This window comes from Zootermopsis nevadensis, unplaced genomic scaffold, assembly GCF_977971745.1.
Source record: "Zootermopsis nevadensis isolate Lab colony 2312 unplaced genomic scaffold, Znev_1.0 Znev_ptg000006l, whole genome shotgun sequence".
Taxonomy (NCBI): Eukaryota; Metazoa; Arthropoda; class Insecta; order Blattodea; family Termopsidae; genus Zootermopsis; species Zootermopsis nevadensis.
Window position 1 is genome coordinate 4,575,163 of NW_028259138.1, and position 14,299 is coordinate 4,589,461.

A 14,299-nucleotide genomic window follows, 5' to 3' on the forward strand; every position below is an offset into this window, starting at 1 on the left:
AAAACATCAGAGAGATATACATGATTTTGGTATGGTTAATGTGATAGTACTGAGCAAACTTGAGTATGCATCCATCACCTGGTCTCCTGTACATAAATCATAATAGAATCAAATATAACAAACACAGAAGAGGTTCTTAAGACATCTATTTTACAGGATGAACAAAAAATAAGAATAAGAATATTAAAAAGAACAATGATCTCCAGGCCTACTGTTGTTGGAAAATGGGGTAGACAGACAGACATGGACAGGACTATAAAATGTTCTTCGCTCATGTTACTACATAAAGAACATCAATGGGAGCATGGGAGCTTATAAAATCACTGATGCAAATACTTTTAAGCAAATGATATATTATCCATCTATCCTGAATTCTTTGATTAGCTTCTTGAGGTTTATAAGTAACTGACACATATTGCTCAGTGCAGGATGAGATGAATAAGATCTGTGGTTGTAGCTCAAAGATTTTGGACTTCTTAATAAATAGAGTAATTAATATTTTTATAGGTCATTGGTCTGCTTTACGAAACAAAAATTATTTTAAAGTATGTGCAAATAAAATTGTCTATCTATAGACAGGCTCAAACAAAGCACCGTTAAATCAGAATGACAATGAAAAATAAATCATGAAAAAAATAAGAGCTACCTGATTCCCTCATGCTTCTGGCCTTGCCAACCCAGCACAAATAATACAATGATGTGAATGATAACACTGATAATTATTTTTGCCTGTCAACAAAAACTTACTGGACTGTATGCTTCACAAACAAACAACACTTCTACATTCTTTTCTGCATATCACACATTTCATTATTTGTTTCCCCTTGCTCTTGGTATAAATTCCACAGAGGCTTTGATATGCATATGGTTAAATAATATAATAAGTGCACAATTTTAACAAGCAGACCTACTTGTATGAATACAATGCACATGTTAAAAAAACATTCAGACATGTGGACCCATATTTGCAATGTAATATCAATGCCAGTACCCTACCACACCTACTGGTCTACAAGAGAACATGGGCAACTGAGCAAAGTGTAGCCTTCACCCATTTTGGTGTTGGAAGACTCAGAAAAGTCATTAACATTACATTTTCCTCGAAATTATGCATACATATTAGTGTGTTTAATAGACATCTGGCATAAATAAATGCAATTAATAGAAGGTACAGAAAAGCCATATGGACAAATACAAGAATATTACAAATGACTGGAATTATGACATCAATTCTATGCTTACAGCACTTCTGGTCTGGGACTTAAAAAAATACACAGTGCTATCACTGGTTCTTTTTTATCTTTAACCACAGAGTTTCGGCTGAAAAACTTCTGCATCTAACAAGCATAAAATTATACTGATGGTACTGTGCTATACACAGTGCTATCACTGGTTCTTTTTTATCTTTAACCACAGAGTTTCGGCTGAAAAACTTCTGCATCTAACAAGCATAAAATTATACTGATGGTACTGTCATAAGAAATACTTAGTCTTCTTATACTACCCAATAAATAACGCTAAAACTAACTCAAAGGTACAACACCATGACCCACCGTTATATATGATCATGTGCTAGTTCCATCTGTCATCCCATCCTTACAATCAATTTCACTGAAATCAAAATTGTCTTCCATTTTTCAAGAGGTTTTCCCACAAAAATTCTGTATGCCAATGTGAATGTAATTAGAATATGACACATCAGGGTAACTATACAGTAACACGTGTATGGTTTTATGCAAAAACTTAGTTGCCAGAAAGCAATTAATTTAGTTCATATTCTGGCTGTTTCTCTCCCTGAAGATACTGTAAGGTATTATTAAAACAGAAATAGTTCTGTCTGCTTTAAATAAGTGTATATCATTACAGACCATCCCGAGGGTTATGCAAGACTTAACTTACAAACAAATCCTCCTTTACATATATGTCTCCAAAAATACATTATTGCTTGCATTTTTAAATAAAATCATTTACTGTCTGCATCAATTTATTTTGAACAAGCTACCGCTATGATCGAAGGTATGAGAGGCACATGTCAATGTTAATTTTTTTTTACTATTTGTACAACACCATCAAAATATATAACAAACATATACACTTATGATAATATCTGACATTAGTAAAATCTGTCTTATGATAAGAGTTTGCAGAACTGAACCTTCACGAACATCAGGGACTGTCTGCATAGGTAAGTGCTACTTTAAACACTTCTCTATAAAATTCCAGAATGTATTTTCCATGTAGTATGTAATTCAAGTTTAAATTAGTCATCACTGCATTTATACATGCATAAGCACATGTCACATTAAAACTTTAGCAAGAAAATTCTCTACCAGACACAGTAACACATGTCTAGCATCATTATCAACAACCACAATTATGTGTACCTTATATCCAATCTACAATACTATTCATAACAAGTAAAAAAAAGAAGCACATGTTTGAGATATATAGTATGTTATGTTATGATTCTCTGTAGTTTTGGGCAATGGTCAATTCATTATACTAATATTTTGTTGGCCACTGTCCATTAGCAGAGTTGTATTTGATATACATGACATTTTAGCATCAATCCCAAATGCCACCATTAAAAATGTAAATAAAAAAGTAATATAAAAGTCTCAATATAATAACCAACCGTCTGATGATGGGAGTACCAACATTTTGTATTCAAATCCTCAGAAAATAGACAATGACCAATATAACATTAGCAAAATATATGTTATGTGTCAAATGATGATTACTTCTGTAGCAGAGAGATTCTGAAAATTTGTAAAGAAATGTAACACATAAAAGGAGTCAAGGAAACCATTCAGTCAAGAACAGCATATGAGAAACATGGATGTAAATCAACTGCAGAATAAACAACTGAGCCCTCAAAATTAGCATCATATCCTGTATCATAATTATAAAAGATAATTATTAAAAAAATCCTGAACCATAATAACTGAAGTGCCTTCCATTTTAAATTTCAACACAAGTTGAGACATAATGATAGACTGGAAATTAGTAATATAAGATTTCAAAGTGAAAAACAGTGGCATGAAAATCTTAAGGATACTTATGCCACAGTCCTCTATAAAAAGGAGAGAGTCTAACTTTCAAGTCCTGTTAGCAGTAACTTATTACTCATTATGTAAAATTATAATGGTCCTAAGACCACTGGAAAATATTCCATATTTACAAGCATGAAGCTTCCGTCACACCAACACAGAAACAGATATAAGTATGTTATAAATTAACAGTTCATAGTTTTTTAATTAACACCATTAAAAGTATGATAAACAAGAAATAATCAAAAATGTAAGTGTATAAATTCAGCATTTCATTACCATTCCATGTTCCCAACACTACTGCATCTCTGTCCACACTGAATGGTATAGTGGATAAACAGTATAAAAACCTTTCAAAGCATGACACAAATAATTCTCTTTCCTTAAAATCATATTTCCCTAGACTTAGGGCAAAACTTTAAGTGGCTATTATTATTTGAAATTGTGAGATATTATAAATGGTTAGTCTTAATCAATAAATTTCAATTTACTTAGACTGTACACAAAGATCTGCACAAGGAGAATAGGTGTGAAATGAAACTGAATCTAAAATTATGGACAATGATATCAAGTTGCAATATACGCATAGTCAACTGAACAAACATTTTCTGTTCATAAGTGATCTTTGCTTGTCAGGTTAAAGCTGCAACACTTATTGGAAACATCCAATATTTTGTCAAGCACTGCCATTGCCACACAATTAACAAAATGGTAAACAATTATCACATAAAACAAAAGTATATACTATAAATGTTCAAACAGCAATCCAAGCTACTACTTATGCCATAGAATTAGTGTAAAAATTAATACAAGATTAGCCTACAATTTGTAAGTGATCACAGGCTTGTTATGACTAGTGTTAACTAGGGAAACAAAGAAATAACATTTCATTAACATAGTTTTAATTTATTTTTGCACTTTCTTTCCAGTTTTATACTACTTGCTTTCTCTATGTTCTTTCACCTTTACTCCACACCTCACCAATTATCCTCCTTTAGGCCTATCCTTCCTTCTCCTCATTCTTCAGTTCCTCTATTTACACTTTCTTGCTAGCAACCAGCTACAAGGTAAAGCCTGACTGACATTTATACAGTGAGTAGTACAAAACAATGTGAGAAGGATAGAGGTTTTAAAGGCCACAGGCATGTAGAGCATGCATGTAAAAATGCACAACATTGTGGTTCCAGCAAATATATTGCCACATCACATACTACACCAATTAGTATGAAGAAGTTGCAGAAATGCTTATGTGTCTAATCTCATGGTTTCTCGATTTAAACTGGCTATCAAAATCTCCTGATTTCTGAACCCCCAAGTACTTTCTGTGGGGTTATCTGAAGAGGTGGATATCTGAGACTCAGCCTGTCACTTTGGATAAATTCATGATGAAGGCCAATGTCAGAGAAGTGATGCGGGCCAAGTTACAGTGTGATGGATAATTTCACTAAACACCTCCACTGCAGAAGAGGGCATTTACTACATTGTTTTCAAACTGTATATGTTACAAACTTCATTTCCAGCATTTCTGTTATATAAGATTTGAGGTTTTCACAATGGTGAGTATGAAGATTTCTGTCTTCTGGGTTGTTGCGCTGTGTAGTCTGGTCAATGTTAACCAACCCTGATGACGGAGATAGAATGACCTCTGAAACGTTGGTTAACATCGACCAGACTACACAGCGCAACAACCCAGAAGACAGATATCTTCATTTCTGTTATATGTTAGTGTGTCAGTTTATATTATTTTCTCAGTTGATCAGAATTTATTTATAAATAAAAATAATATATATTCTCTGCCACACCCTTAACTATTAAATACCTGGCCACGATTTACAATTTCTGTTCTAGTATCCAACTGCAATTTGAGCTCAAGATACTATTGGAGTATCAGCACTTAGCATTTATGTTATACTTTCTATTGTCATCATGTTGTTGCTTTATATTCAACAAAAACAATCTTAACAGAAGCTGAATATTTTTCAAAGTTAACAAAACATCAGAATGCTGCTCCTATCTCAGAAGTTTTTGTAACTGACATATTTGTCCTCCTGATGACAGTGAACATTGGGAGGTTTCCAAGAGCATTATCCTTGTGCAGTTAAATTTATATTGCTCAAGTGACTCACACACACACACATTTTACCATGATAATACTATCTCACTCTCATTATGAAACAAGGAAAGCAAGCTTACGAAGTTACAAAGTATAAAAAAAATGCTTAATAACTGTGTGTCTAAAATTGAGCTAACATTTTAAAATAACATGTTTGAAGAATATGTTGATGCAGAATTTATGCTTTTATTTGACTATATGATGACTGAGATTATGTGACTGTTCTGGATTAGGCTCACCTGTTAATGTTGTGTATGAGATATTCCTTTCAAAGATGTAACCTAAATGTAATAAAACTGATTTCATCATCACTGTTGTCATAATTTCATAATTTATTTGTTGGCAGCCACATACAAACACAATCAAAATAAATATATCTTCCTTGATATATGTTTTGAAGCGTTCATGGCAACTAAACTCAATCAGGTAATCACCCATGTCAACTGGTTACACAAAGCAACCAACATATTAAGAACTATCTCCATCCCCATCATCAGGGTTCACAGCCCTGATGATGGAGACTGATGGTAATGGAATTTCCCAAGAAGATGTTATAGCTATCTCCCTTGCTTATGCCAGAATTCTGTTGATAAGGTAATGAACTTAGCTTCATGGATCAAATCTTTCAAAATTTTGAATGTTGGGTTCAGTTGATAATATTACAATTGAAGTGGTCCTTTCAAGATGACTTCATAAAATGTGATTAAACTTTCATCATTTTAGAAAATATTTGTTGATCTCATGCACAGTCAAATATCTTCCTTACATACCCAATAGTCCAGAAATGTTGCCTGGGAATAAACATATTCAAATACATATGTGAGCTACTTCAAAATGTTCTGCTCCATTTAAAACATTTAGCTCTTGCATGTCCATACTAAAATTTAAATACTAAACTTGACACAGATATAAACTGTTTCATGTATCTGTGACAATGGAAAACTGAAGTAACTTACAAGATCATTTTGTCTTTAAATAACTTCTACATAACAGTACTATGGAACAGACAGACAGTTAGCAAGGGCCAAGACAATTATAACATGGACAACTGGTAAATTTTTAAATCGTCAGGAAGTTGTAAGAAAATCCAGAAATCTGTTTCTGATTGTCTACTAAAAAGTTTGTTCTATTTTATAGGACATACCTCACATTCAGAAAAGAAAACAAGGAGTTCTGAAGAGGAATTATGCAAGCTACTTCCTTTCAAATGCTTTCCACCTATAAAGGGACAAGGGCAGGTATTATAAACCAGCAATTGTAAAATTAATAATTTATTTGTCCAAAACTTCAACTAATATGTTTTTCACTACCCAATACTCGCCCGACATAATGTAAAGATTCACACCAATGCCTTTAGCTGGTCTGAGCACAAAGATTTGAGGAAAAGTCCTCTACCCCCATCAGAGTTTGAACCCTGGTCAAAAACCTATTATTTATGATGATAATAATGAAAAAGACAATGATTCTCTAAAGGTTTATGACACTGGCTAATCAATTATATTAACATGTTCATTGCTGAAGTATATTTCTGTACACATTTCAGGAGTTCGTTCTATTCATGTCTTCAAGTGACTGCTTGTCCATATAAATGGGAAGAACCTTTTATGTATTTAAACATGCAGAATTTGAAGTTCCTGTAAATTGTATCAACTACTTACCAAGTTTTAAGCTTCAATAAAATCAAGAAATTTTCAGAAAATTTTCAAACTTGAAGTATATAAAAGGTATTTAAATGGATAAGTTCTGTAAATTATAGTCTGAACTGAACATTTAATTTTTATAAGTAGTTTCTTATGGAATACTAATGATGTTTTCATTATGGCATAAAAATGACTTGCAGATTTCTAAAAGCATGTTTCACTAATCTGTAACAAGTGTTTTTGGTGAGATTTGAGGTTCTCACAGTGGTGAAGATGGCAATTTTGTTCTTCTGGGTTGACACCATGTTGACTTGCAGGTGGAGATACCAATGTTTCAGAGGAAAAACATACAATCTCCGTCTTCTTCAGAGCAGAAGCTGGAGGCAGTATGTTTCTCTGAAATCTACCCGAGTCTGCAAGGCATCACAATCCAGAAGAAAATCATCACATGTTTTTGGGCTTCTCAACTATTTATAAAGAAGTATACTGCCATTTCATGCTGTGTTGTAACAATCATCTTCTAATCACAACCAGTCACATTTGTGACATAGCAAACAGCAAAATTAAGTGTCGGTAAGAAAAAGAGACACGTGCCTAAAAGGAACATTATTCTGCTGCAAGACAGCAAACTGTTGCCAGTAATTTCTCCCTTTTATGGGGAAAACCCATCAGTTCATGTGATGAAGATATTCTCAGAGAAAAAGATAAATGAGAGAGCAAAACATGTGAAAAAATGAAAAGGATGAAGATCTTACTTGGTTGAACTAGCAAATAAGAAAAATAGAGCAGAAAATATGTTAAGAAAAAACCAAAAGTAACTGGAATTTTGTATATGAAAATTGGTATGTATTTTACTCCACAAATTGTGATCATTGTAAATACGAAACTTTAGAAAACAGTACTAATACAGAATTTGTCAAGTACAGATGCATACTCCACAACTTTGCCTTCTTTTTTATCCTCAAGATCCTTACTACAGTATTCAAACACTATGACGCTTTAATACATCAATAAATAAACATGTACCCAAAAAATTAAACAAATTCACTTTACTGCCATTACTGCTTTTGTGCCAATACTGGAAGTGGACAAAGAGGGGTGCTGCATCCGGATAATCCGGGAAGAGATTGATATTGAGCTACATCTGAACAACATGGCCTTTGCCTGAGCTGGTCACTGAAGCCCCTTACTCACTCTTTTGAAGGATACAGAAATTACCAAATACAGCATTGTTAGTTCTGAACCGGCCACTACACTGTTCTTTTCAGGACCAAAACCTGGCCCCAGCCAGTCCTGATTTTCACTCTCCCTAATGTCCAGTGATCCACTTGTTGGACCCCAAGCAGTGCTTATACCTCAGACCTCTCTGTCTCATGTCCTTCCTCCTCCTGCTGGCCAGGCTGTGGCATGTCCCCACTCCTATTGGTTCCCATGTTCATAGTACATATCACTTCTACGAGACTTCCCTGTGCCACGGGTAACCATTTCATTTAATCATGCATAGGTTCTTAAACAAGGGACAAAAATGTCATTAAATTATTAGCAGTGTATCTTATCTGCTTAAGACTGTTCTGGATAACATGCTCTCATACTTTATAAAAATCAGAGACTTCCATGTTTGGTGCAGAACATTCTTTACTGATATGTTCAAATATTGCTAATGCAGATTCTTGTCAACCATAGCCTCCTATATATGCAAATACAGGTCCTTCAAACTAAATACAATTCTGATATCTTCTGCTGTTTTGAGAACAATTTCTGCTCTCAAAACGTTGGCAGAAGATATGGTCTATTCACCACTCAGCCACCTGATGTGGCTTGTAACCCGAGAGTCTTTCATCAACTTCAGTCGCTGCAAAAGCGTCACTTTATACATTAAATACAATATTATTTCTTCTCTTCTTGCATATGTATTCCTAATAGCAAAGTGACATTACTGAATGACTAGATTCTATAGCACTACAAAGAAAACAGTTATCTAGAACTAGAAGTGATATATTAGTCATTTTACTCACTGTCTCTCTAAGGATGCAAAACACGCAATAAAGACACCGCAACGAAAGCCTCTTATGAAGATTATATATAAAATCCAGATATTTCATTAGCATAATCATGGAAGATACACAGGTAACTCAAGATGGTATATAGCTCACACTGGTTTCTATCTATGATAAAAACATGTCAGACATGATGTAACGCTGATTATAAATCAATGGAATATGTACAGAAAAGATAAATGTCCATCTTCAACACTGCAGAAGAATGCATGGGCACTGTAATTCTGCTTGCTGTCAAATATTAACCAAAATAAAATTTTGAATATTTTCTCACAATTTCACCCAATTTTCATAAGAGAAAGTCATACAATAATAACTAAGTATCTGGCCCCACCAAACATTTTAAATCAAATTTTATACTGTATATTAAATTTGAAATATGTGGTCCAGCACAAAGAAACTACTTAATTCTACTCTATGCAGAGTCATCTTACAATGATCATGCTTTAATAGGTCATTTCATAATCTTAAACAACTGACAAAAGTACAGATACTTTAACTGTTTTATTTTTTGGTTTCAGTATTAGGTTAAGATTTTTCTATAAACACACAGCTGATCCTCACTTCAAAATCACACACGAGATACCTAGGATTTCATAACCTCCTTTCATCTTTCTCACTTGCTTTCCAGTTAACTCTCAACTATCAACACACATTTCTTTATAAACTTTACAATAACTTTGTACGATTTTAGTTTGTGTACGCAACAATTCCTCCCAATCATGTACATATACAGAAAATGTCAGTGTGCACACTCAGATACACTAACAACAGGAAAGCATCAGAAGCAAACATCACACAACAAAGAATTACTTTTAAGGGAGAAATACATATGTTTATAAATAAACACACTGTGTTAATTATAAAAAACAAATAAGATTTTGTGCACTTCCATTAGATACAGGGAACATCCTGCAACACCACTGGAATCTGCATACATTCAGTACAAAAACATCCAGTTTTCAAGTATGTTTTGTAATTTCTGTGTTCAAACTCTTTATTTCTTCTAACAATGCTGTTCAAAGAAATTCTACTTCTGTGGTGCATAACTGCATAGAAAAACTATCATATAAATTTTCATCAATTTATATTTACTAATGAGTAATTAAATGTAAAATACAAAATTATGCTTGCACTTAGCTTAAAACAAAAGACAAAAAAGCATATAAAATTAAGCTCTAGTATAACATGAAACAATATGGTAATGTTCTTCTGCATACACAATGCAAATGAGAGTAACTTCCTGTCAAATGAAGAGACTATTACAATTAAATGTGCAGCTAACCAATTTAATATTAAATCTCAATTTGAAAACTACAACTAAAAGCAGAGCTGGAAATTTAATATTAATGGTCAATTATAACTGGAAGAGGATATGAGATTCAAGTGAACATATGATAGAAGCAGTCAGTTTTCAATGATATTCTCTAACACAACATTAAAACTGTCACAGCTCTGGATTTAAGAACATCAAAAGCTAATGGAAAGTTCTACAGAACTTGAACAACATGACAAACATAATAGGTCATGTTAAATAACTATATCACATGGATTCCATTAAACAATGCTCCAACAGAAAAGGAAATTTTTAATATGCAATTTTACTGTCATTTAAGCATATACTTTCTACTCACACTTCTAAATAATTTATAATTACAGCTTTTATGCAACTTTCATCTTCACTGTCACATAAAACAACTGTCAGTACAGTAGTACAACAACAAAATTTTAATAAAAAGATTCCATTTTTATGTTTGCTATTTCCATGAAATGAGCAATATCTGATTAAACAAGTCAAATCAAATCTAACACTGTAATAATAGCATCTGAATATACCCTGTACCAAATGGAAGTACAGCAGGAATCCTTCAAACGACCACTCAACCGTCCATCACTCTAAACCACACTTGCAGCATTTTTACTAGTTTATAAATTACAATGCACACCATTCACAAACCCCTTCTTGCACATTTTACCTGCATCCATATCTCTCCAATATTTCAATTAACAATCTAAGTAAAAGTAGATATTTTCACACTCTATACAAACATCCCATACAAAAAGAACAGATAAATGAGCTGTCTGTTTCACATGACATCTCCAGACAAATTTGAAAAACAGTGTTAATGTCCAACAACCTACTAATATAAACCGGACAGTTATGTGGTGACAAGTATAAACCAAACATTGTAAGCAAATTCATAATATGAATGAAAGGTTCCTTTATTGAGAAAGGTCAAGAACTGAGTAAATATGCCTCAAACATACCAAAATTGTGATTCAATTTTACAGATATACAATACTTCTATCTAAGAATTTTGTAATAATTTTAAAGACTATATTTTATACATATTCTAATGTAATAATATTAAAAATAATCAGGTATATGCATACATAATCAAAATCCTTGTGTGTTTAAAGATATATAAGACTTAAATTATTCAATTAAATAATTCTATGTGTGTGTGTGTATATATATATATATACATATATATATATATATATATATAGACACACACACACACACACACACACCTGACGTCTGTACCACATAAAACATTTCTGATGATATAGTCTAACATGATATCTTACGTCTGGTAAAGAAACACACAGGAGAGAAATATACTGGTATTTGAAACTTTTCAAAATGATAATACTTTCATGAAGCATTACTGTCCAAAATTCCTGACAGAATGAACTAAATAAATGTCTACATAACCCTTTTACTGACCCTAATCAAATTACTGGTCAGTGAAATATTGTAAGATAATCACTGTGTCTGTGGTATATATTAATTTCGTCATAACTGTGAGCAAACACACACACTACACAAATGCACACAGAACTTTGACTGTCAGCAGTACAATAAGGGGATCAATCATTTGCTTTATACTTCAGACTGTCGTTCTTATTTGTATGTTTCTTCATTTTGGATTTAAAACACATTCAAAAGTCAAACATACAATATACAACCAAGTTCAACTGTATCACTCACTCACTCACTCACTCACTCACTACTGCTCGTTTCATCAGCCTAGAAATTACTATTTTATGGAATATTCACTTTGTTCCAAAGTCTGCAAATAAACAATGGCAGGAAGAGTGAGTGACAATTGAGCACAGTTGTAATTTTTCTTCCAATCAGCATACTCAGTCATATTTCAAGAAGCTCTCCTGCTTACTTCCTCTCTGAGGCCAGGAACCAGGTTGCTGTGGTGTATTTGACCCTGGAGCGCCTGCGCCTTGACCAGCATCACCTGCCCCTCCTGCTGCCCCTTGATTCATCCAACTAAGGAACCCACCCCCTGCCTGCCCTGTTGCTGCAGGAGGTGCTGCCCCTTGTTGAGGTCCTGCTGGTGCTGTACCAAAACCTGCAGTCGTAGCAGGATTGCCAAATCCCTGAGGAGCACCATCACCACCACCCCCTGGTGCCTGATTCCCTTGCAAATTTCCAATAAGACCCCACCCTGCTTGATTTAATGCTGCAGCCACAAGAGCAGGATTCATAGGCAGAGCTCCTAAGTTCAAAGTTCCCATACCCAATGGATTGTTCATGTTCTGTGCCCCACCACCTCCTGCAGCACCAGGCTGACCTGTTATACCCAGTGCCTGGAGATTTGGCATATCAATGTTCCCTCTATTAGCTGGACCACCCTGGTTCCAGCCTCCTGCTCCAGCCCCCATGTTGCTGCCCCCAGGACCCCCATGATGTTGGTGGTGATAATGATGTGCTGTACCTGCCCCCCCACCGAAGGGGCCTGCCAAGTTTTTTGGCTCTCGAGTACCAGGTCCTCCTCGGGGTCCCCCAGCCCCCACCCCTGCCCCACCTCCATATGACCGTCCATTTGGATCAGTCTTGGGGGCAGCATTACTCACATGTACTGACACACCTTTGATGATGTGGTCCTCTCCACACAGACCCTGGGCAATCTCTGGATCCAGGAAGGTTACAAATGCAAATGCTCGGAATGGCTTGGGTATGAATACATCTGTGACTTCACCATACTTGGAGAAATACTCGCGCAAGTCTTCAGATTGCATGTCCTCTGTGCATCGACCCACAAACACCTTGCATGGCACCTGTTGAATCTGGCCCTCCTGTATAGCAGACAGACAAAAAACATCATTTCCTACATGACCACTGTCCCACTGTCATTAATTATAAAAATTAGCTTCTGCATACTGTATAGTAATGAAATATTTATTTTTCTTTACACATCTGTCATCAAAACTAAGACAAGTCAAAATAAATTATTCTGTAAGAAAGTTATAAACAGGAATATACATATAATTGAGTTTCTGAGTAACAGACAGAACCACAATAAAAGAATAGTTTTTCCATGTCACATTTAAATTTGGCAATAACTTCCATCTATAAAACATCTACATGTTTATGCCATCCCAAACAACCCTTCACTGAAATTAAACTGAACATGTCCATGACAAGCTTCACTCATTATTTCCATATGGATATGTGAATTTTATAATTCTTTGTCCAACTGGTATACTGCATGTGGGTCACCTCACCCAACATGGTAAATATTAAAACATATTCTTCCAGACTAATTATAACAGCTTTCTAATCACCAACACCTCTGAGCAGAAACACTTTTTAACAACACTGGTATTGTACAGAATTCAGTTATTAAAGAGAAAAGATGTAACCACATGTCCCAATAAGAGAACATATAATGTTTACATCTTAAAATATACACACACTCTATTCTTGTTTATAAGCATACATATTATTTTTATTTTGCAGACAAAATCATAAAAGTATACAATGTTCACTTAATAGGCACATTTGGCAGAAGGAATTATAATTGACATAAAGATGGCTGGTTGTCTTCTGTAATGACACCCTGTAGTCTGGTGGACAATGACTGATATTTCAGAGCTGCTTACTGTCTCCAACATCAAGACCCTGAAGATGGAGGTAGTAAGCATGCCTAAACATTAAGCAGTATCTTCCAGACTACACAACATAACATCCCAGAAGACAGCCATTTTCATAATTGTTGCCACGAAAACCTGAAATCTCTCCTAAAAATGACATGCTCTTCAAATTACAAGAACATTATAATTGTAGTCATAGGAACTTTATTATTATGATTATTGTATTTACTTTATTTTCTTTGTGCTGTATCTGTAATTGGCCATCTGGCTGTTGATGCAGCACTCTAATAATAAACAACTGAATAAATTAAAATGACAAACTGAATTAATAAGTAATCAATACTACGACTGTGTTGATTGTTATTATACACCAACTAACTAGATGGCTTACCGAACCCGAAGATTCATCACCGAATTAACCAAAGCCCTCCACCAGACCCTGTCCTGGGCCAACAAAATCCAGTTTCCTTCGCTTCCTATCTCCCATAGATCCCGCCTGAGATTATACTCCCATCTACGTCTAGGTCTCCCCAGTGGTCTCTT

At 34.5% G+C, this 14,299-nt stretch overlaps 1 protein-coding gene across 1 annotated transcript in view; it reads right to left on the reverse strand.

Moving 5' to 3' along the window:
• Nucleotides 1-9,345: 9,345 nt before the first annotated feature.
• TBPH (TAR DNA-binding protein-43 homolog) overlaps nucleotides 9,346-14,299 on the reverse strand; it is a 40,266-nt gene continuing 35,312 nt past the window's right edge. The window contains exon 4 of the mRNA XM_022059252.2: nucleotides 9,346-12,958. Coding sequence (XP_021914944.1) covers nucleotides 12,011-12,958 — 948 coding nt within the window. The 3' untranslated portion in view covers nucleotides 9,346-12,010. The remainder of the gene's footprint in view (nucleotides 12,959-14,299) is intronic.